The 24,309-nt window shown below is 42.6% G+C and overlaps 2 protein-coding genes across 2 annotated transcripts; both read right to left on the bottom strand.

The window, feature by feature from the left end:
- Positions 1 to 1,068: 1,068 nt before the first annotated feature.
- Positions 1,069 to 9,113, bottom strand: SFT2D2 (SFT2 domain containing 2). The gene is made up of 8 exons (XM_054163363.1): positions 8,962 to 9,113; positions 8,120 to 8,206; positions 7,378 to 7,463; positions 6,252 to 6,333; positions 3,639 to 3,674; positions 3,468 to 3,526; positions 2,840 to 2,869; positions 1,069 to 2,080 (listed from the first exon to the last, which is right to left on the bottom strand). The coding sequence occupies exons 1-8, from the start codon at positions 9,022 to 9,024 to the stop codon at positions 2,041 to 2,043; spliced, it is 483 nt and encodes a 160-aa protein (XP_054019338.1). The 5' UTR covers positions 9,025 to 9,113; the 3' UTR covers positions 1,069 to 2,040.
- A 4,438-nt stretch (positions 9,114 to 13,551) lies between these two features.
- On the bottom strand, positions 13,552 to 23,694 carry TIPRL (TOR signaling pathway regulator). The gene is made up of 7 exons (XM_054163362.1): positions 23,463 to 23,694; positions 20,537 to 20,716; positions 19,072 to 19,171; positions 17,654 to 17,785; positions 16,697 to 16,792; positions 15,945 to 16,007; positions 13,552 to 13,724 (listed from the first exon to the last, which is right to left on the bottom strand). Exons 1-7 carry the CDS (start codon positions 23,561 to 23,563, stop codon positions 13,575 to 13,577), a joined length of 822 nt encoding a protein of 273 aa, XP_054019337.1. The 5' UTR covers positions 23,564 to 23,694; the 3' UTR covers positions 13,552 to 13,574.
- Positions 23,695 to 24,309: the final 615 nt, after the last annotated feature.

Genomic DNA, 24,309 nt, shown 5'->3' with positions numbered 1-24,309 from the left:
AAGACTAATATGGGTCCTCTGACAGATGTAAATTAGGTTTTGAACCTAGTCCCCAAGACAAAAAGAAGATACACATCAGTTTAGATACTTGTCTGAGATCAGTCAGGGAAAAGAGGTATCAGTATTCTTTAATTCCCACTCTCTCTTAGGCATTTAACTAATTCCTCCTTCAAGACAACTAATAGTCAGTCTTGTTATTTCAACATTAACATCCAAATCCTGAGGAGGGGAGGAGCACCAAAACATAGAACTCAAACATCATCCTGTGTACCTGATTCATCCCACTATCAGTGCCATGTTTTCAGGCTGGCACTTTGCATTCAACTGCCTTTGTAGCAGTAACTCTACACAGCTGGAATTCCCAGAGAGCCTGTTAAAATTGCCCTTTTATACCACCCTACAAAAGGGAGTATTATTTTGAGAGGATCCTACCAGCAGGATGGTACTGTGCTTTATAAATTATCAGAAGGACACTTAGGCTTAAGGCTTTGGAATGATCTCAATTTCTAGTAACCTTCTAGAAGCCACAGAATTATTTGGCATTATTACTGCCACATAAATCTAGGCTTTTTCTGCATTACAATATTTGTGGTACAAGTCAGGGATGTGCTTGCCATGCAAACACAATGCTATTAAATGACTGAACTCTTGGTAGAGGGAAGAAGAGAGGCTTCAGCTCAAAGCCCACTGGGTAATCATCTTCATAGACCCTGACTCCAACAAGGCAGTTTGGTAAGGGGAAGGGTGAAAATTAAACAGTATCTTGCACAGCAGAAGCAGGAATCTGTGCTCAGATATTAAACAACTGATCACTGCCATGTTGTGGGAGTAAATGATTACACCCAGCCCAGAAGATAAAGAGAATGCAGAGTGGCCTTGGAATTTAGAAACTGACTGCTCAGCATTTGTTTGGAGCTAGCAGCTCGATAGCTACATGGTTGCTTTGCTAAAAAAGGCAATAGAGAATGGTAACTCTCTGCTCCAAGTCGATGAAGTTCAGTAGCCCAAGAGCTTCAGGAGCAATGAAAGGGAGCTTTAGGAGCCCACTTACAAAAAAAAAAAAAAAGGTTGGAATTTTAATTTATTTACAAGTTCAGAAGAAAATGTCTTCTCCCTGGCCCAGACTGCTTAAACAATAGCCTGCTTTCAGCTTATCAACAGTTTGTCCTCTGAGTAAGGACATAAATCAGTTCTCTCTTTGCTTACTTCTCATGCCCTCAGCTTTGCACTGCTCCTATGCCACAGCTGGGGGAGAAAAGAGGCACCTTGCTTCACATGGAGATTTCCAGTTTCCTTCCTTCTATGCATTGCCATTAGCTGTGGGCAAGGCAAAGAATTCAGGTTCCTGGCAGCTGAAAGATCTTGTGGACCTTATTTTGCAGGCTTTCACAGATGAAAATGTCCCTTTTACTTATTTTAAAGGAAACCCCATCAGTCTAAACTGAAAATGATGTACTTCATTAAAGATGTAAACATTTCATACTTGTTCTAAACCAGTTGGGTTGTTTTTTTCCCATTTAGAATTAATTTTTTTAGAAGGAAAAGGAAGAATGCAAGTATTCCATTACCTAAGGCAAACAGTGCAAAGATTAAGTGATATAAGGCTATTTTAAAAAACCCAACAAGCTGTCAGGAAGAAATCAGCTGGCAACTGACTTCCTTTCCTCAAAAAAGAAATCCTCTAGACTGGCATGGTCCCATCAGCTGAGGTCTCCATTTTACAGACTTCTTGTATTACTTTGTCACTTTGGCAAAACCACCCAAATACATGATTTTACATAAGAATTATCCTAATGAATTCTGGATCTCTGTCTACTTAGTTCTGCCAGACTGAACTTCATTTCATCACAAGCACCCTTTCCTACAGACACCATTGCTTACACAATTAAGCAACTGCATACACTGGATTTAACACAAGGGGCTTCTAATAACAAGCTGAAAGGCACATGTTTAAGACAGAATTAGGAAAATAAATACACAGTGATCATAACACAGTTCTACTACACTTCCAAGAACTTTGTGAAGCATCCAGTACTCCTGTTAGGTTAGACAAACAGCAACACATTTCTTCACAGCATCCCTACAGGCAGGAGAAAGAAAAAAAGAAAACAAAATGAGTCACCTCAGTCGTGCTGCCTAATGAGCCTCATTCTATGCTGCTGACACACTGGCACTGAGGACTTTCAAGATCAGCTGGCCATGAATATTAATACATGTGCTGCCATAATTTGCACCTCTACATGAATGCATTAGAAGCAAGTGGTCTTCCCAATGCCCACCTGCCCAGCAGGGATGGAAATGATCCCGGTAAGCCAGTTCTGAGGTGATGCACTGAAGAAGGCTGGGAGGTGTTCATAGAGGGATTGGATGTGGCACTTGAAGCCATGGTTTAGTTAGTCGTGAGGTGTTGGGTGACAGGTTGGACTTGATGATCTCTCAGGTCATTTCCAACCTTATTGATTCTGTGATGGAGCAAGACAGAGAACTGTGTGCTCAAATATAAAATAGTGCTCATGGGGGAGAACGGGGTGGCAGGGGGAACACAGAACACTTGTCTAGTAGCATTTTGGGTCAACATTTTGGCATTCCAAAGGGAAACCTTAAGTTTAGTATGTGGTCAGCACATACATTTTTATAGGAAGCCCTCTCTGTAATAATTGTCTTCTCCCACTAGAGAAAATGCTTAGATTAATTTTCAGGTTTAACTGCATGTATTTCCTCCTGCTAAATACCAGCATGGAAAAACATCTAAAGCCATACATCACAACACTTCTAGATATTAATCTTCTGTATCATTAAACCTCAAGATGCCAAAAGGTGAAGGAGAAGGGAAGCTTACCTTGCAAATGGTATGAAGGAAATGCTGTACCTGAGAAAAAAGATTTCTAAAGTTATTCTTCATGTCAGATTAAGACTCACAAACAATGCTTTAAACAGGTAACAGTGACACAGACAACCAAAATGAAGCTTTGAGTTTGAGGGCTGGCTAGATGTCTGCATCAGTTTCTGTACTACTTCTGTGACATTACACAGAGCCTAGGTTAATGTGAAGACCACTGGCACGTTAATTTCATTGGCATGTATGTGTCCTTCAACAAGCAGACTCAAGATGAGTGCGAACAAAGAAATACCAGACAGTGACTAACAAATACAGGGGAGGGAAAAAGGAGGGGGGTTGGAATTGGAAAAGGCCAGTTTTACTTCAAGTTCATAGAAATTAAATATGTTCAAAGGAACTTCCTCCAGAAACAGAGCACTGAGTTCCATCTCCAAAGCCTCTGAAATGGTGTGAAAGATCAAGCATCAGAAGTCAGCTCCTCCTTGACGCGTTGCTTTACAGCTTGGGGAACGAGGAGGTAAAAAGATTTTGCTTTCCTCTAACTCATGCAAAGTCAAAATCCACTCAACTCAAGCTACTGACATTAGGTACAATGACTAATTGAGTGTGGGGGGAAGAAATCACTTACCATGCCAAGGCAAAAAACTGCAAGATGCAGAAAAGGAGGGTGAGTCCTTTCTTATGCCACTGAAGGAGGGGAGAAGAGGAGGGAGGGAGAAACAGCAGATGAGGCAACAGTGTAAGAATCTTATTTTTAAAACATACTTGAGGTACATACACATATAGGACTCATACTCACCCAGAAAGCCGAACACAGTGTTAGTATGAGACACAACTAGAAGAAAACAAACAATTTCTATTAAACATAGAAACAACTCCAGTTTTTATAGATACTGAACACCAAAGTGGGCTCCTTCCCAGAGACAGAAACAGATTACATCACTTCAGAGTTTTACCCAATTCAGCACAAGAGTTCCCTCCTTTCTCAAAATGTTCTTGCTATTATGTTGCTAATGTGAATTAATGAGGAGATAGCAGCCTGCTGTCTCCAGAAAATCACAGAATCATTAATGTTGGAAAAGACCTCTAAGATCATCAAAGTCCAACCTTCTACCCAACACCTCCATCACTATCAGACCATAACCTGTAGTGCCACATCTACTCATCTTTTGAACACCTCCAGGGGTGGTGACTCCACCACCTCTCAGGGCAGCTGGCTCCAATGACCCACCACTCTTTCATTAAAGAAAGTCATACCCAATCTAAACCTTCCCTGGTGCAGCTTGAAGCCATTACCTCTTGTTCTGTCTTCAGTCACTTGGGAAAAGAGGACAACACTGGCTTCACTACAATCTCCTCTTAGGGAGCTGTAGAGAGCAGTAAGGTCTCTCAGTCTCCTCTTCTTCAGGCTAAACAATCCCAGCTCCCTCCAGCTCTCATCATAAAACATGCTCTCCAAACTCTTCATTAGCTTCACTGCCCTTCTCTGTACCCACTCCAGCACCTCCTTCTTATACTGCAAATCAAATTCATTTTATGGCTGCAAAAACTAGAGCTCTTTTGCAACATCAGCAGGTTCCAACTCCACCCCACACACTTCCTGGTGTCACAGGTAGGCACCACACTTCAGTTTTGTGTAGGTAAGGCTTTTCCATTATGACTCTAGTTTTCATGCTTCTCTACAAGTCACACTTCCTGTTGACTCTCAAGGTTACTATGGGACTTATGTCATTACTTAACTTTTACCAATTAAAGCTACAATATACTTCCAAGAACTTTCAGTTATTGTTTAGTAGCTCTCCTTGGTTTAATACCAAGTCCAGCACAGCCAGTCAAGGAGGCACTTCTTTCAGAGTTTAACTGTAGTAAACACACAGTGGAAGTCTTTGGGGATAGTTTGCCATTCTGGATCATTTTCTGTTTTAGCCCTCCTTTTAGTTCAAGTTTTCATTTTCAGTTTAAGACACAACAGCTCATTTAGCAATGGCAGATGCTGATGCTTGATCTCCCTTCATCAACATCTACCAACCATTTGATAAGGATACCACGTGCTACTACAGATTACAATGAGCATTCTTCTGCTTGAGTGAAAAAATAAATCTGTTTAGTCCTGCATATTCAAGACAGTAACACATGCATTGCCAAATAAACCATACACTTGCCTCAACCATGATTATAGACGTTAAATGTAGTTCTTTCATTAGCTTTAAAGGTGGTGATTTGTATATTGGGCTCAATGCTACATCATTCATTTAACAACTGGGTTTATTCCAGTGAACAACATTCCAAGCATTCTCCTGACTCCAGGCATCCTAAGTACATACAAAAGAAACACACCATGCAGTAGGCTGTTGTTCATCTGGGAGCATACACAGTCAGTTTCTCAAGCTCCATCAGTTGCCTGCAGCCTCTCTGGATGTTTAAAGAGGCAGAGCTGATGCCAAGTGAATGCTCTGCAGACATTCCTACTGAAATTGAGGGCATTTTCATGAAAGTTAACTTTTTTTACTGTGAGGGTGATGGAGCACTGGAACAGGCTGCCCAGAGAGGTTGTGAGGTCTCCTTCTCTAAAGGTCATCAAAGCCCGCCTGGACACGTTCCTGTGTGACCTGCCCTAAGTGGTCCTCCTTTGCATGGGGTTGGACTCAATTATCTCAGGGAATCTCTTCAACCCCTACTATTCTATGATTCTGTTAAACCACCTTCCAAATTTTAAATTCTCCAAGAGAAAGGGGGGAAGTTGGTGACAAAACAGCACATTGTCACACACACACCCTCAGCAGAAAGTTGGGCACGATTCCCATCTTCCGAAGACAAAAATCATTCCAAGAGCTGACTTGAGCCGAATGTTGAATTTGCAGTTTCACTGCTGCACAAGTTTCAAGACCTGAAGCAATCAGCTAAGTGGAATGAATTCTGCATTTTTAATGCAAGATGACCAAGGCATAGGAATTCCTCTGTTGTCAGGAAATGATGATTTTTATCAAGGCAGAAACACCTGTAGAGCTCTTTAAAGCAAATCAGACAGAACACAAAAAGACAAAATTATGCAAAATAGGATGCCTAGCAAGTTGGGACCTCAAGCACATCGAAAAGGCAGGCATGTGCATGGGGTTCACACAGGCTGACCACAGACCTTTAGAGCTCATTCAGTGTAACAACCTGCCTTCAGCTCAGTCTTTCATAAGAAGAAGGTGGTTTTCTGGTGCTACACATACTTTTCCACAACAGCAGGTGTGCAGGATGTTTGATTAAAAAAACCCCAACCAACCAAACAAACAACAAACACAAACCAAACAGCAGCCCACAAACACATCCTGAGGTGTAGTTAGGTTAATGTATATGAAAGGACTTTAAAGTTAAAATACTTCACAGGTTAGCATAAATTAAAAGAGATTCCTTTGATACTCACTAGCATAACAGTAGTAGCAATTAAACGTGTAGGCTCAAACATCCTCTTCAACTGTTTCATTGGTCCCATCAGAAAGAGAGTGCTGGGAAAAACAAACCAAAATTAATATAGTGGTAGAAAGGCAGAAAAGAAACTAGGCAAGATTCCTACTTAAGGGGAGTAGTCATATTAAATCATCTGCTGTCATACGGGACACCAGTACATAGTGTTCCAGCAATCAGTGCTGTGTAACAAAAGAAACAGGATACACAATGAGACAAAAATCCATCCCTGCTTTTGTTTAAGGTATTCATTCAATTATTTTGTTCAGTTATAATTAACCTAGGCAGAGCAGAAAGATCTAGCCAGCTGCATAAGACAAGGTTGGCTCCAAATAGGTAATTCCTGCCAGATGCTTTTTCAACCTGCTCTTCAATAACACCAGAGGCTCTGCATGGATTGCAGGGTAATCCAGCTCAATTCTTCTACATAAAGGACTAGTTTCAGACTCTGAGACCTTACCAGACCTGCAACCCTCATGTAGAGCCCTGGTGAGTGATACTGCACAAATGATACATGGTGAAAGTTTTATATAAGCTCATAGTTCTGCCTCATGTACTCTATTAAGTATTCTACCACCTTAATGTTTTATTTCCAATTTATTTTTTTGTGCTTTCTAACACCATGTTCGGCTTCCTCAATCACAGAAGGTTGAGTTTGTCACAAAGTCAGGGAGACTATGCTTCAGGAACCTCAACAGCCACGAAGGTTTATTAAACAGACAGACTGTGCCAAATATATTCACCAAAACACACAGAACATTAGCAAATACTGAATGGCAAAGAATTATTTTTTTATCCTGAGGGGGGAAAAATATCAACAAAAATCAAAGCAACTCAATGATCAAAGCATGAGCTTGATTCTTCTTTTCCCTCAATTGCATTGCTAACAACAATAAACAAAATAAACATTTTCTTTACCATTCAGGTCACTACTGGGGAAATGCTGTACCTTGAAATTCAGCAACAAGAGAATGATTTACATCAGCAAATCTTCAGACACAGCTGCTTGCACTTATGTGCCTTCAGCTATCTTTCTGCTTTTGTTTCTCATCTTTATTAGCAAACTCATAGATAAACATTGTTACCTTCCAATTGATGCAATGTTGCCCAGTGTATAGAACACTGCAAAGAGTGTCAGTCCTTTCACTGGTACCCACAGCAGACAGCTACCCTAAATAGGAACATTTAGCCAGAGGAAGGGAAAAGAAATAAATTAGTATTGGTTTTAAGTTGTAAAAGAAGTATACCCAAAAAGCATCACAGCACAGAAGAAGCCTTAGGAAAACTTTAGAACTCAAACTGAGTATGAGACACACACTAAATTGTATTTATTAGCATTCTCATTACGAGTTGGTGAACTGGATCTAACTGGACCTGAGTCAGATGTCTCCCCAGAGACTCAATAAAAACTACAGAATCACAGAATTATAGAATTGCCTGATTGGAAACTACCTTAAGATCATGGAGTCTAACCATAACCTAACATCTCCCTGTACACAACTCTTGGACCATGTCTCTAAGCTCCTCATCCAAACATCCCCAGGGATGGTGACTCCACCACCTCCCTGTGCAGCCTGCTCCAGTGCCCAGTGACCCTTTTGGTGAACATATTTTCCCTAATATCCAATCAAAACCTCTCCTGGTGCAACTTGAGGCCATTTACTCTCAACTTATCACTTGTTACCAGAAAGAAAGGGCCAGCCCCCACCTCACTATAACCTGCTTTCAGGGAGTTGTAGAGAGCAGCAACAGCATACTGCAAGGATGCAATTATTTGGGCTCCTAAAACTCAAGTATCGGGGAGCTCTGGCAAAAAAAAGCACTTACCAAGATGGAGAACAAGCATCCCATTGCAAAACAAGCAATGAAGCCTTTCACTCTGGTGCCCCAACTTAACGAAGTTCCTTCAATAACCTAGAAACGAGGAGAAAAATAAAGAGTGCAAGATTCTATGTACTGATAAAGCCTCGGCAAAGTTCCTCCAAGATGTTAAACTGTGCCCTTCTAGCTCAAAGGGAGCCTCAGTTTGAAGCTCCCTCTCAGTCGTCCCTGGGAAGGAAGCGCAGACGCTGCCACAGCGCAGCCCTGTTGGGAGCCGGCCGGGCAGTGCCCAAGGACGGAGCACTGCCTCCCGCCCACACCAGAAGGAAACTTCTTCCCTTTCGCTATTCCACCGGCTCTCCAAGCAAACTGGCCGAGAGGGGCGGCATTTGTGGGGCTGGTTTGGTTCTCTGCCTACACCAAACAAGGGCAGGGGTACGCTCCCGTTCCCCCGCGTTACTTCAGAGCTCGCCGTTACCAGTCTGCCTGCTCCCGGCCGGCCCGGGTTCATTTGCGAGACCGAGCCATTCCCCCTCACAAAACCCAGGAGCCAGGGCCCCGTTCCCAGGCAGCGCAACCCGACTCCCGGATAAAACACAAGGATTCCTAAGTGCAAAGCGAAAGCTTAAGAGACCGGCTCCGCCCCGAGGGAGCCGGAGGCCCAACACCCGGCCGAGAAGGCACAGGCCGGTCCCGCCGACAGCCGCCCCGCGCCGAGGGATGGCCCCGGGTGCCGCTCCCCTCACGGCTGCGCTCCCGTCGCCCGGGTCCCGGCGCGCAGCTCCCCTCACACACAGGCGCGGACGCCCCGCCGGCGGGGAGGCAGGTGCCGGGCAGCGGAGCGCTACCTCGGACAGGCCGCTTGGCTCCTCCGTGTCTTGGCCACTCAACACCCGCTTGAGCTTGTCCATGCCGCCTGCCTCGGCCCGAACAGCCCTGTCCCGCTCACGACCCGACCGCCTTCCCTCTCCTCAGGGACTCCCAGCTCCAGAAAGCACCGCGCCGCCGCGGACACCTGCGCTAGCCAGGTAGGGGAAGGCCGGCGGCGCGGAGGCTGCCGGGGGATGTAGTTCGCCGGGACGGGGAGGCGAGACCGCATCCGGCCGTAAGGGGCGGACGCCAGCCGCCCCTGGGTCTCTGCGAGTGACGAAAAGACGGTGAATGTCCGGGAGCCACTGCTTGCCCGGGCTCCTCCGACTGCTGAGGTGGTGCCCCACCGTCACAGGGGGTCGGCTGACAGGCGCTGAGCGGAAGAAAGGCTCTGGAAATGGTGTACACTGGAGCTGTGCTCCCAACCCGGACGCTTCGGCCCTCCCCTGGCAGCTCTCCGGAAGCAAGTGCACAAACCTCAGTGCTGCAAAACTTCCCGATCAGTGAGATTAAGAAAGACCAGCCTAGCACCGAGTCCCAGGTTCATGTGGCAGACACATTTTCTTCATAGTAATTTATAATTTGGTCTGGGTTGTTTATGAGACAGCAAACACTTTTCCTAAGAGTCAGACGTTCCTTACTCCTCCAAGCATACAGTAGCTGACACCTAAACTGGCCCAATGCTTTCAAGACTTCAAATCATAGAAATGAATCATGGAATGCATTGTGTTGTAAGGGACCCTCAAAGGTCATCTGGTCCAACAGCTTTGCAATGAGCAGGGACACAGAATCATAGGATTGGAAGGGACCTCAAGGATCATACAGTTCCAACTCCCCTGCCATGGGCAGGGACACCTCACACTAGATCAAGTTGTCCAGAGCCACATCCAGCCTGCCCTTAGAAGCCCCATCCCTGGAAGTTTTTACCACCTCTCTGGGCAACCTGTTCAAGTGTCTCACCGCCCTCTTGGGGAAGAACATCTTCCTAACATCTAATCTCAATCTCCCCTCCTCTAGCTTGGATCCATTGCCCCTAGTCCTGTAACTACCTGACATCCTGAAAAAATCCCTCACGAGCTTTCTTGTAGGCCCCCTTCAGATACTGGAAGGCCACAGTCAGGTCTCCTCAGAGCCTTCTCTTCTCCAGATTGAACAACCCCAGCTCTCTGTGCCTGTCTTCACAGGGCAGCTGCTCCAGCCCTCTGATCATCCTCATGGCCCTTTTCTGGTCACGTTCTAGCATGTCCATATCCTCCTTGTAATTGGGGCTCCAGAACTGGACACAGTTCTCCTGGTGGTGTCTCACAAGAGCAGTGCAGAGGGGGAGAATCACCTCCCTCGACCTGCTGGCCATGCTTCTCTTGGTGCAACCCTGCTCTAGTTTAAAACCATTGCCTGAGATAGTAAGAGCCCATATCCACTGCGAGTCTTGTTTCCTTACTTGTACCCTAACTCCTCTCCCTACTTTTGAATCTGTTACTTGGCAATAGTGAGGCTAACAGCCACAGCAATATAGACTTCATTTTGCTAGCACTACTGCAACTCTTCCTTTGTTCTGAAACAGTCTCACCTTATTTTCATAACTAGGCAGAGGGGGCTGATGACAGGCAAAAGAACATGGACACAACATCTTAACTAGCGTGCAGAATTCAGCATCACAAATAGTTATTTCAGTTTATTTTTCTCAGATAAAAACAACTGTAGGTACATTTCATTTAGTGAGATACAAGGGAAAAAAAAATATAAATTGCCACATGTTAAACTTGCCACAAAACATCTGGAGAATCACCCCACTCCCTCCCCCTAAAACGATGTACCCAAAGTGGTACTTTTCTGTGGAAAATTTGGACTAGAGAACTTGTGGTACACCAGTTTATACTGCTGCTCTTGGATAATCTGTGTGGCTGAAGAGAGTCACAAAGTGCCCCAAGTTTTACTTTGTAGTAACTGTGAATTTCTAACCATGTTGTGATTTCCCCAACACATGTGTTCTACTTAAATGCACAGCACCCAAGAGATGGGTATCACATACCTATATAGTCAAGATCCAAGTCCATTCAAGACAACTGTATCAACAGGTTACAAATTGGTATGTATGATGGATAAGATAAAAATACACAGTATAAGCTAAACATGCAGAACACCCTTTGCAATGCTAGGTGTTGATTCTGTGGGTCAATCCCCACTATACTTTAGCCCATAGAGCTCAGTGTTAGTTAGCATCACTGGCCAAACCTGAATCACAATTTTAATTAATGAATGCAGATATAGTTTCCTTCATGCTAGCACTACATCAGTTCTCCTCTCAGTCACTACCAGCTTTAAATTGTGTTTTTAGAAACCTTTAAGACATGTAAAACAATATATGCTTAAAGAAGCACAATGATTTACTTCTGCCACCAAAATCTCTCTGTTGTTCCCTTCATTCACACTCTCTCCCCATATCCCTCTATCACTGGACTGGACCTAAATAATCTTCTATTACCAAATTAATTTAGATCACTTCTATGCTGTATTCCTTTGCAGCCCCTTCTTTATCCTGACACTAAAATCTTCAGGAAACAAGTGCAGGGAGATGAAAAAAAGCCAGCAGAGTTTAGGACTGTAATCAGGAGCATAGAGGACCTCACATCTGTTTGGAAGTGGCCATAAATTCACTCACCTGGATCATGTCCAGCTGAGAACAATTTCTTTCAGAAACTGTCTAATTTCAGTTCTCTTCACTGATTTTTCCATGTGGATCAGAAGACTTTGCACACTAACCCTTTCAAAGGATTCCAAAGATAGGGCTGATAGGGGAAAAAAGTAAATAAATCTGATCATAACTTTTTTACAAAGCAATCCTCACAGATGCTCAGTGAGGCAGGCATGTATTAACTCTCATTTTTACATACAGGGCACAGAGAAGTGGTTAGAGTAAATCAATGACACTGGAAAAACTGCAATTAGTTCCTACCTTTCAAACTTACGATTGATTCAGTAGACCAGGCTGGCACAAATAAAAGTGAAATAAAGTGAGCTGTTTATTGTTGTTTATTTTTTATTAACAAAAAACTTAGATGGCAGTAGGCTTCTTTTTTTTTCCCCCTCTCCCCTAAAAGCTTCATGTTCTTCTTCTAAGTGAAAACAGTTTCTCAAAAGACCTGGTTAAATACCAGGCTTTGAGGTGGGTTGCTCCTTTTAAGCCACGCAGTGTAGAACATGAAGATTTTAAAGCAAGAATCCAAATAGATCAGGATATGTACATATTCTTATTTCCCACCACATTAAACCACAAGGCCTGCTTTCTGCTACAGTCATTTGCTTCTTGCACTTCACTTGAGTGTGAGCAGTAAACTTAGACTCTAAGCCTGTTTAGCTCCCTCATTCTTAGGCCAAGCTATGAACATAATTTAGGACTTCCAAAAGCAATACAAATATTTAAAGTTTGATTTGCAAAGTGTTGAGTTAAAACCATGACTATACATGTGATCACACTTCTATTAATATCAGAACTTACAGAATTTTAAAAATAAACCAAAATGATTTATCTGTAATAGATCTTTGCATCCTTTTAAGGCTATATATCTTGTTTCTCAAACTGCAGATAACACATCCTTTATGGAGTACAGACTAAACACCCCTCTATTTCTCAGCCCTAAGCCTAGCAGTTTGAGTATCAAGGCAGTACAACCATCTAACCATCCCATGCAGGCACCATCCAGTATGTCCCACAAAAGACCAATACAGTACAATGCATTTCCAATATGCTATGTAACTGTAGCAGCAAACAGACCCCCAGGAACAGTCTCCAGAACTACCTAGAGAAATTTGGCTGCCATGAGATTAAACTAGCATTTGACTTACTAACGTGTGTCTTTGTTAACCTCCAGTTTTTCTCCTGTTCTGGAGTTAAGTTTCACAAACAAGGTAATTTTACCTTTATATAGTGTCAAACTACATTTTTTTTCCCCCTCCTTAAAACTACCCTCAGATGAAATCAACATTCTTAAATTAGAGTCTCTCAGACTCCAAAAAGTAACTTTGTAAGCCATCAGCTCGCAGTAAGGGAACCCAAGCAAAACATGTGGTTTGGGAATGACAGCTCAAAATAGATGCAGAGGTTTGCTTTTGTTTTGGGGTTTTGTGTGTGTGGTTTTTTTATTTGTTTGTTTGGTTTTGGCTTTTTCACTGTGGATGATTTCTCAATAAAATCTGAAGCAGCAATAACAGAATCTTCAACAAAATCTTCATAGAAGTGTTTGTGGTGGAGCATCCAGACAATACTCCTGCCTAACCAGTGAACTGAACAGAACCTAGACTCTTAATCATAAGAGTCTTTCTCCAAAGCCATTGAAAACTTCAACTCACCATCAATCTATCATTAACTCCTGGTAGAGGGTTACAAAAAAAAAAAAGAAAAACAACCAAAACCCCACCACCACAACAAAAACCATCATTAGCAAAACTTGCTTGAAATGTTTTCTCTCAGGGCTACAGAAAAAATAGCCAAATTCTTATTCCACTAGTAGTGAAACCACCACCCCCCCCACGGCAATGGTTACATGATCACATTATCTCCAGTTGACTTCCAGTCCATATAAAGTCATATTTATTTAGACTTAACACACATGTCTTCCAGTGGTGCTTCTGGTTTAGGCTCCAGCTTCTCTGGGAATTCTAGTTTTTCACAGATTGTCTCCTTTATGGGCAGATACTGAGAGATCTCATTAGGCTCCGTGAACAGGGAAGGTGGAACGTGCTAAGAAGCAAAAAATGTTATGATAAGCAAGTGAATGAAAGGAAGGAAAACCAACCAAAACCAAGGCATTCAGAGTCCAGACTTTTACAGTTAATTAATCTAGAATTTACCTGATTTAAGCAACTGAAGAGATTACTAAAATTTGCCTTATCACTTCAAATGCACCTACAGTCTTTTACTCCTTGTGTGTAAAAGATAGGATAAGGAAAGGTATTTAATATTTTTAAGCAGCAGATAAGAATGCAAGAAAGTCAGAGACATTCATGAACAGCTAGAATTAAAAACAAAACAAACAAACAGACAAGAGTATTTATCATTTGAACATAAACAGTCTTGTTGAGGTTCTAGTTCTAGATGAGAGCAGGTTGGCCCCACAAGGGATCCTATGCTTTAACGTCTTCTACCCACTGCAATTTATTCATTGGAATAGCTCAGATTTGGCTATTGATAACTGATATACCTCAACATACATCTTAGTTTTATGAAACTCACCACAGACATTTAAATGAAATACTGAAGCTCATAGGATTTCAATATCATATTTTAATAAGTTAGGTAGTTAATTAATACCTTTCTCTGGAGATTTATGTGGACAGCTTAACTTCATCACATATATTTGGGGACAAAAATTAGAAATACCTCTACTAAGCAAACCATCTTCAAACTTTCTAATGTACTTTAAGAAATGCATCCAGAGCTATTCAAATGCAGCTTGCATTTTGGCTACCCTTAATACACAAGAAATCATACTTCTGTTTTGAATTATTTCAAACCTAAGGGAAGCAGGAATCAGTTTTGCTTTAGAGGTGCAAGCTGATCTAGGAAACTGAAATGCCACAGAATCACTTAAGTTGGAAAAGACCTTTAAGAGGGGTTTGGAACACAAGCCCTATGAGGAGAGGCTGAGGGAGCTGGGGCTGTTTAGCCTGGAGGAGGCTCAGGGGTGACCTTATTGCTCTCTACAACTACCTGAAGGGAGGTTGTGGACAGGCAGGGGCTGGTCTCTTCTCCCAGGCAACCAGCACCAGAACAAGAGGACACAGTCTCAAGCTGCACCAGGGGAGGTTTAGGCTGGAGGTTAGGAAGAAGTTCTACACAGAGAGAATGATTGCCCATTGGAATGGGCTATCCGAGGAGGTGGTGGAGACACCATCACTGGAGGTGTTCAGGAGGAGACTTGATAGGGTGCTTGGTTGCATGGTTTAGTTGATTAGGTGGTGTTGGGTGATAGGTTGGACACGATGATCTTGAACCTGGTTTATTCTATTCTTTCTATTCTATCATTGCATCCAACCATTATCTAACTCTACAAAGTCTGGTGCTAAACCATGTCCCTCAGCACATTTCTGTGTCTTTTAAACACTTCCAGGGATGGGGATTCAGCCACCTCCCTTGGGAACCTGTTCCATATGCATTTCCTCTCTAAAAGAAGAGGCAGTAAAAATTAGTTAACAGTGCAGATGATCATTTCTAAACACAAAGTGAATTAAAACCTAGATCACAGATTTGTATGTGAAAACTCAAAAAAGTATCACAAAGTTCATGTCTGGATTTAGTCCTGCTTATAGGGAATCACATATTGTTTAGAAATGATACAGTGCCCCTTTACTCAAAAAGAGAGGCATTTTGCAATAACATTCCCTCAGAAGGTTAGTGACACAATCACTTTTTACAGGTGGAAGAAAAACAAGGGAGAAAGAAATTAACAAGAATACCTAAGATAAGGTGCTGGGTCAAGAATAAAAATCAGCAAGTGCAACTCCAAATGCACCACAAATTATGCTGAACCATTACTACAGTTTTAAGGTGGGCTATTAAATTTACTTGAGAAAAAAGGAATTGAGCCTATAACCAAACCCACCCTTACTTAACCACTAATACTACTTGTAAGCATACCACCAGCCCTGAAATGGTTGGTTGGCACATAGCACACAGACTGTACCTGATTTTGTGGATGAACAAAAAAAATGAATGGGGAAAAAAATCAATAATTCTTTACAAAAACTCAAAGTAGAAAAAGTAACATAATTCCCATAGCCTGCCACGTGATCCGAGTATTTACAAATGCAAACCTTCCCTGAAATCACAAAACTAAATGCTGCATACGTAGAAAACTTTCTCCTCTGTATCAGTTCCAACCCTAGCAAAGAATGCCTTGGAGACAGTGGTTTCTATGCTGACCATAAAACAATTTTAAGAAGCAAACAGAAAACACAGTACCTTTAAACTTGATATTGTGCTTTCTCTGGATGTGTACTCTCGCAACATGTAGGCCTTGTCAGCCTAAGGAAGAAAAAAACCAGCCAAAATTAATTAAGAAATTATCATCTATTACCAGTGCAAAATGAGCACTTTTAATATAATGAATTTAGTAAGCATCTGAATTTGGTTGACCACAGATTTTCACCTGGGAGCAGAAACGTATGTTCAAATTCACGAGGCCAGAGAAAGATGTTTAACAATGTTTTCCTTCCCAAGAATCACCTGAGCACATGTATGAAAATAAATACTATTTTATGACTGAATCTTTCCTCAGAACTCCTACAATGTGAAAAAACCTAGACAGAATAAGCAAACTACAACTCCTGGAACTCACTGTAGCATGGACATTTCTTTGCAAGTCAAGCTTGCAGTCACATAATAGACAAGCCAAAAAAACTTTACCTGGAGACAAGAACAGTACCACACTGTTTATGGTCCCCTATTTTTCCTCCTGTACTTCTTAAAAGTATTTAAATTACTACTTCACAAGGTGTGACCTACTCTGCTCATACAATACCTACCCCATGGCATTCAGCACTTGGTTGCTATTTCAGCACCACCACAATAAAATACATCTGAAAGTTCAGCTCAGGTAACCTCTATGCCCCCAGACATCAGCATTAAATTACAGGAATGAGAGTAGGTCTTCTCTGAAAGTAACATGGCAAGGGAACATCTGTCAAACATTCTAATGGTAAATAGAAGTTTACCTCATGGTGAAGCCTTGTATCATTCATCCTGATAAGTACCCCATCAACTCGCAAGAAAAACCTCAACAGCACAAAAAAGCTGGAAGGCATAACTCTCTGCAGAAATAAAGATGTTCCATTCAGCATTACTTGAAGTAGGCATTTACCTACATTCAACATTTACTACAAAGGACAGTATGAGGGAACTTTCAGTAATAAAGTCAAAATTTGGGCTGTTGATGTGCTGCAGTTATCACTGGACAGCAGGGCAGACAGCATCTCACAAGATTCTTAGTCAGGATGCAGAATGAGGGAAAAGATTGTTCCTTGAAGCAACTGGCAAGGATTTCAAGACAACATAGATGCCAGAATAACTGCATTTCTGAGAGAGAGGATAAAAAACACCAGCATTTAAAACTTTTGTCCTGGTTTTGCTGGGGCAGAATCCTAGGCCAGCCACAGGCTGCAGGACATTAGCTATTTCCAATCAGCCACAGCAGATGGCTCACAGGTGTATCCCAGACTGTGACCATCATGATCAGTATAAAGGGGGAAGTTTGCTGGGGACCAGAGAGTCTCCTGCTTTGTCTCTTCCTCTTCCTGCTTTTCCTCATCACTGGAGGGGCTCATTTACCATTCTGAGGGAACTGCTTTCCCATTTATTGTGACCATTGTGTATTTGCTGGGCTGAGTACAATTTTGTATACTTCATATTGGCATTGGTATAGGTATGGCTGTTTCATTAAATCTGTTTTCATTTCAACACACAGATCTCCTCTCTTTTTTTCCCCAGTCCCTCATCTCTGCTGGGAAGGGGTCATCAGGAGGCAAAGCAACTGCCATAGTTTAGCTCCAGATATGAGCTAAACATAGAAAACTTTAAATCCCAGAAGGAGGACACTGCAGAAAGTGATGGCATTTTACATACATTACCCAACTGAGTCACTGAACATCTTGTATACACCTCTCACTACTCACTATTTTTACACTCAAACTTGATACTCCATGATCATGAAGTTCATCTTCAAATAGAAGTACTTCTTCAAAAAACATAATTTGTTCCCTGGCTTTCAATTTCTCTGTATTTATGTGTTCTGTTGTAGGAACAACCTAAAAAAAACCAAAAAAAGATTAACAACAGTTAGTGTATTAATTTGTTGCCAAGTTACATGAAGTTCATCCTGATTTTTAAACCCCACAACTGCTAGTTTTAGAAATGAGAAAGCTTTCAGGGCAGTAAGCTGAAAACATCCCAGATTCTTAAGGGGGGAAAAAAAAAAAGTAGTTAAAATTAAACCCAAACCTTCCAAGAGGAAACAGGAATCAAAGCAAAAAGCAACAACCAGGAGTGGAAAAATCCAAATAAACTTCCCTCTGGGTATGTGCTCAGTAGGGTTTCCAGCTGCAAACAATTGCACTCACTTTCTGTATTTCAAAGCATTTGAAGATGCTTCATGTTTAACAGACAAATGAGAAGTTTTGGGTTATAAGCAGGATTCCATGCATTCAGTATCTCTAGCCTAGTACAGCCCCTGAACAGGATTCCAATAAATTGCTTTCACAGAAATCATGTACATGTATGTTTTCCATCTTTTGGTCTCCACAGACACTCACATACTTCTGCCTATAGACTATGGGTAAATAAGACATGGCTTATTTCCATGCCCTTTTAATTTCAGAGTAACCCAAGCGATCTATAGGTAACACATCCTAGGGAATGAATACAGACTGTCTGCTTACTAGCAGGCAATCTCCTAGAGTAAAGAAAAGCTGGGAATTTCAGTCTTATTTTAAAGTAAATAAATACAAGGGAGGGACTGTAAATTTAAATATGAATCATAGAATGGTTTGGGTTGGAAGGGACCTTAAAGATCATCTAGCTCCACCCCCTTTGACACAGGCATAACTTCCACTAGACCAGGTTGCTCAAGAAGTAACTGTTGCAGAAAAATGACCAGCCACTGCAAGTAGCCAGATCTACACATTTCCTTAGTCAAACGGGCAAACAACAGAGAGTAAAGGTACTAGAGAATTACACAGGTGATAGTTCTGTTGTGTATGAGGAGCCCAGGACTTCAGAGGGACAAGCAGCAAGTGCTGAAGGTTCCCACCTGCTTTAGTCTCCAAGAAGGTCCTCACTAAGGGACACAATGACACTCTCTTACATTATCCTAAAACGTTTCAAAGACCCCAGTCTGTTATTAAAATGCAAGACATGATTTGATTAGGATAACATGCTGAGCGACCTGAAACACCCAAACTAGACTTAGACATCTGAAACTAGAAAGCATGTGAGATCTTACAGAAGCCTACTCAAAGGTAAATGATGGCTTTAAAAAAGTGGTTTGTGTTTGAAAGAATATACAAGCAGCATTTAACAAGGTGAAAAGAGTTACCTTTAATGTTGCAGTATCTCCCAGCAAAGTTCCTTTGTAGTCTGTTGTGTAAGTCCAATCATATGGCTTGACAACTTCCTTACTGTGCTCGGTTTCACTCCTGGAGAAGTGAAAGAGAGCTGGAGTTAATTCTCTCCAGAGCATTTTTCCAGTGCTGTGTTTTGCAGTGCTGTAGCTGGGTGCTGATAACACATAAGTGTTTTGGCTGCTGCTGAGCACCAAGGCTGTGCTTTTCCAACATTCCTCTGCCCCAAGAGTATACTGAGGCATGGGCAGACCTACAGAGGTGACACAGCCAGGCCAGCTGACCCAAACTGGCCAAAGGGGTATTCCATGCAATATGATGTCAACTCAGATATACAAGCTAAGTGAAAGAAGAGAGTGTGGGGACATTCATTGATGTCTCATTGTCCACCAGAGTCACTGCTATGCATATTAGAGCCCTGCTTCCCAGGAGTGACCCAACATCACCTGCTGATGGGAAGCACAGAATAATATCTTTGCTTTTGCTTCTGTGCATGGCCTTTCCATCTTATTAAATTGCTTCCATCTTGACTCCTGTGCTTTTGCTGTATTTTCCCTTCCCCTGTCCATTTAAGAAGGGCAGTGATAAAGCAGCTTTGGTGGGCATCTAGGCCCCAGCCAGGGCCAAACTGCCACAGCTAGAAAACTGTTACTCGAATTCCTGTGCTAATACCGTCTCTGTCCTAAGAGACAAAGTAAAGATCTTAGTTCCATGTTGTTGAAGAATTCCTATTTCATGACAATTTTTTAAGGAAGCAAAACTCCACTTGCTGATAACACACATTATTGCTACTTGACTCAGTTTTCATGACAGCTTTGATTTCTCTCTGTGCTTTATTTCTAGATGCTCTGCAACTAATTTCGTAAATGCTAAGCACTACAATTAGTTCTGATACATGACAACTGTTCTGCTATATTCCTAAGGCTACAGTTTTGAACACTTGGAAATGCCACACAACACAATCTTGCAATGCTTGAGGCTCTATGAGTTTGAATAAACAGAAACAGCATTAAGCCACATTAAACTTTGTTATTTTAAACAAGTTTATTTTAAGAAAGCCAAGAGACTACTGAAAAATATAGTTGACTCAATTTAACAGGCAAGATGATCATGGCAAAGAGAAGTTAAGTGACTTCTGTGATCACACACAGTATCTAGGGCAGAACCAAATGCAACATCACAGAATCACAAGATCACAGAACAGTAGAGGTTGGAAGGGACCGCTAGAGATCGAGTCCAACCTCCCTGCCAAGGCAGGTTCACTTAGAGAAGGTCACATATGAACATGTCCAGGCAGGTTTTGAATGTCTCCAGAGATGGAGACCCCACCACCTCTCTGGGCAGCCTGCTCCATATACTCTGTTCCTTTATTAGCCACTTTATGACAGTTTTCACACACAACACACCAGTACTTGCCCACTTGGTGATAAAATACTGTACCTGCTCTCTTGCCACTCCTCTGCACAAGCCACTTTGATCATACCTTGACAATTATTGACACATTTTAAAGCATCTGTTGCATTGAACTCAATTCCAAAACCGCGATCATGCTGTATTCTCAGGATATTGTCTCCAAACATCATCTCTGGCAGGGAAGGCATGTGCAATTCATCAGCCAATCTGCACAGAAAAGTAAAAGTCCCATGAAGAGAGGTCAGCTACAGTTCAGTGAAAGCAGTCCTTGTATTTGAATATGTATTCTTTAGACCAGGGTAATTTAGAAAACCAGTCCTCTTCATGCTCTGCAAAGGTTTGTTGCTTTCTCAGTTTAATCATTTGAGACGAATTGAAGACTCATTGATTCAACCTGACTCTTCCACCACTGAAGTATTCCTAAAGGATTCCTTCTCCATCACATTTGAACAAAAGTGTGATACATGAGGAATCAAGTACCTAGTAAGCATGAATTAGCAGCTTTCAACCTATTATAGCAAATCCCTGTGTGTTATATGAACAATGACTTCAAGTGACCAAAAACAAGATTGGGAAACAAGCCCTTGCTGTCAGCAAGCTTAAAGTCAGTAGCCCAAACCTTCAAATTTAGAAAGCTACAAAAAGGTCCTGCAAACAATCCTGGCAGAGTATGTGAAAAGCACAGAAGACACTACTGAGCTCTACTACTTTCTCTAAACTACAGAGAGTATGTAGCAACATTCGCAAATTTAAGTATGAAGGCCACAGACTCAGCTGAACAAAATACTGCATGAACTAAGCAAGTATGATCCCTCCAAGAAATCTCACTCATTCTATCTCTTGTTTTACATCAAGCTCTATACTAGCTTATATATGTATATACATACACTATATATAACTACACAGACACACATATTACACCACTTTATACAGCTATCAACCTTATATATCAAAAGGCTTCATATTCTTCTCTTCTTCCCTACCACTCCCTACTTCACTTATCAAGACCAAAAATAAATACATGACACCTGGAGAGAATAAAGCTCTAGGAAATACACTGATGTGCTAATGGCAGCTTTCACATTGACATGAAGCACTCCTGTATCAAAGTGGTTATTTCTGCAACCTCTCATACAAAATAACATTACGCTAACCAAAGCGAAACAGAGGCATTGAATAGAGCTGGAGAATACAATCCTCTGTCTTTGCCAGAGAAGGCAGAATAATGGTATGAACTTTTCCCTTTCAGCAAGTGTGGGTCTATTGGCCTGAAAAGACCAACTCCAGCACAGAAAGTTCTTTGCTATGGCATATCTGATCCTTCACCTTTCCACTAAGGTCACTAAAGCATTTCTTTGATATGGCTGGCAGAAACAGAACTCCTGCAGATACCAATATTTCCCAAGCAATAAAAAAAAGGCAAAATGCCAAGAGAAATACATTTAAAAAGGAAGCTGGCCAAAAGCACTACAGCTGGGTGGATAACTCTCAACTTTTCCAGTTTGAAATGGAGGAACTGTATGGGGGATTTCATGCTGTAGATACCAAGACCTACAGGTGAATGGCTAGTTTGGAGCTTCCCTACCTTGCAAAATCTTCTGTGTTCTTTCAGGCTTGTGTTGTGGCTCCTGCAACTTTGCTTTTCAGCCTTTTAAAACATGTTCTGAGAAATTGTGTGTCTCAAAAACATCTAAACAGGCTAAAGCAATTTCTGAAGATTACAGAGGCAAGCATTTTAAAACAGCTAGTTAAAAAACTCGAATAGATCAGAAGATGAGTACAGCACATAGTTTGATTATTAGACTGGCAGTTCACATTGCTGTCTGGATCACAGATAATGAAGCAAGTTAGCATGCTCCTGATCTTAAAATAAAGTCCTTCATTTTTAAGAGATAGCCCCTACAAAGTCCTTCTATTAGAACAGGCATAGAAATGAGACACTCCAATAGCCCTCCTTCCCCAGGAGAACACTGGTACAGCTCATCTGGATCTTGAATCCTCATTATATTACAATGACTAAGTCACATGATTCAAGTTTTCTTATCTGTAACTAAAAAAATTAAAGGGCCTATTAGTCTAAAGCCATCTGAGAAGATTATTTTAGGCATTGAATATAGGATAAAGATGGGAAAAGGAACATAGTTTTAACCCACTATAAGGCAGAGATACAGTTAAAAAATTAAAATCAGTATAATGATGTTTACAGAAGTTTCACACAGCTCACTATAACGTGGGACTTTACCACACAAATTACCCTCAGTGAAATTAAAAGCAACGTGAATGAAGATATACTTAACAAGACAAACAAGATTTACATGTATGTATTTAAGAAACTGGGGGCAGGAAGTATCTGTCAAGTTCAACTGCCACTAAGGTCAGCGATGCCACTCACAGATCAACTGTTCAGCTCCGCATTTGTAAACCTGACTTATGAACTCGATGCTGACACAGGAGCGTTTTAGTAGTACCAGAAGAAAGCAAATAATAAATTTTTAATGAAAACCACTACCTTAGAATAGCTTACGACAGTCTGTGAAGCACAGTTAAAAGAACCTTAAATGGCAATTACAAAGTAATTAAGAAAAACATGCTTCTAATTAACAGGGTTCAGCTCACAAAGGTACAGATCTCCAAATCCGTTAGCAATCGTTGAACAAAAAAAATCTGAAAAAATTCAAGCCAGAGTCAAGCTCAACCTCGAAGAAAGAGAGAGCAAAACCCTCCTCAAGGTAACAGACCAAACAGCGTCTTTCCCGCCCACAAAAGGTTATTTATTTCTTGTGCAAAGCAAAAAGGGGTCCCAAACCCCTCGCTGTCAAGGAGTGAGGTCCCAGCCCCGCCGACGCTCCTCCCCGCGCCTCAGCCCTAACTCTAACCGAAGAGGGACAGAGAGCAGCAGAAGTACCATGCCGTACACCCCCACACAGCCCAGGCAGCCCCAAGCCCGCCCCACCTCTCGGCCTGCGCCGATTTCATAATGTGCGTCCGGGCGGCGCTCAGCTTCCACGGCCCGAAGGTGAAGTCGCGCCGGCTGCTCTGGAAAACGGGGTGCATAGCGGAGGCGAGGAGCAAGGCCCCGCCGAGAATACAAGAGTGACCAGAAAGGGCGGCGGCAAAACCCACGCCGCTTCAGCACACCACCGGAGCCGGTACACCCCGAGCAGCAGCAAAAGCGCCGCCGGCAACAGCAGCGCCGCACACTTCCGCTTCCGGGGGACACCCCTGCGCGCGCAACCCGGGAGCTGTGCGGGGCCGGAAGTGGCGGCTTGGGTGTGGACAGTGAGGGCGGGAGGCGCAGCCGCCAGGGTGGTAGCCGTTGCTCGCCTTGGAGGATTGGGTGTTAGCTGCGCCCAGGTCTTTCTGCGGCTTTAGAGCTGCTGTGCTGCGTGGTGAGAGCGTGGGTGGGAGGTACATGCGTTTTCCCGCTCGCCGCGGGAGAGCACTGTCTCCGGCCGCTTTGCCCGGCGGCGCCGCTGCGGGCAGCCGGGTGCGAAGTAGCCGCGAACTCACCCGGGTCTCTGTTCACGGGGAACCGGCCTGCAGCGGCCGAAGCATCCAGTGCAGAGCTTGTGTATTGCTGGTTGTCACTTGTGCTTCCAGCTGTATTTCCGAAGGTAGTTTGCCGAACCCAGCCCGAGAGCAACAGGGCGGCTGCGGTCGTGCCACGGCGGCCAGGCGCAGAGCTTGCTCAGCGGCAGGTCTGTGCACCAGCGCAGGCCTGCGGCGGTGCCGCTGACAGATGGGTAACGGCAGTTAAGGGAGCTCTTTAGCTCTGATGGACCTTTTGTCAGAGTCGGCGA

This window comes from Dryobates pubescens, chromosome 8 (genome assembly GCF_014839835.1).
Source record: "Dryobates pubescens isolate bDryPub1 chromosome 8, bDryPub1.pri, whole genome shotgun sequence".
Taxonomy (NCBI): Eukaryota; Metazoa; Chordata; class Aves; order Piciformes; family Picidae; genus Dryobates; species Dryobates pubescens.
This window is presented reverse-complemented; position numbering and strand designations above follow the sequence as displayed.

Bases quoted from the DNA above. Each gene is read 5' to 3' on its own strand.
- SFT2D2 (XM_054163363.1), bottom strand. From the start codon at position 9,024: ATGGACAAGCTCAAGCGGGTGTTGAGTGGCCAAGACACGGAGGAGCCA. The intron at 8,207-8,961 runs GTAGCGCTCCGC...CCTCGTTTCTAG, and splicing joins AGCCAAGCGGCCTGTCCGAG to GTTATTGAAGGAACTTCGTT. The intron at 7,464-8,119 runs GTAAGTGCTTTT...GTTCCTATTTAG, and splicing joins GATGCTTGTTCTCCATCTTG to GGTAGCTGTCTGCTGTGGGT.
- TIPRL (XM_054163362.1), bottom strand. From the start codon at position 23,563: ATGCACCCCGTTTTCCAGAGCAGCCGGCGCGACTTCACCTTCGGGCCG. The intron at 20,717-23,462 runs GTGGGGCGGGCT...TTTTCTGTGCAG, and splicing joins AAATCGGCGCAGGCCGAGAG to ATTGGCTGATGAATTGCACA. The intron at 13,725-15,944 runs GTACTGTGTTTT...TTTGCTTCTTAG, and splicing joins GCACAATATCAAGTTTAAAG to CACGTTCCACCTTCCCTGTT.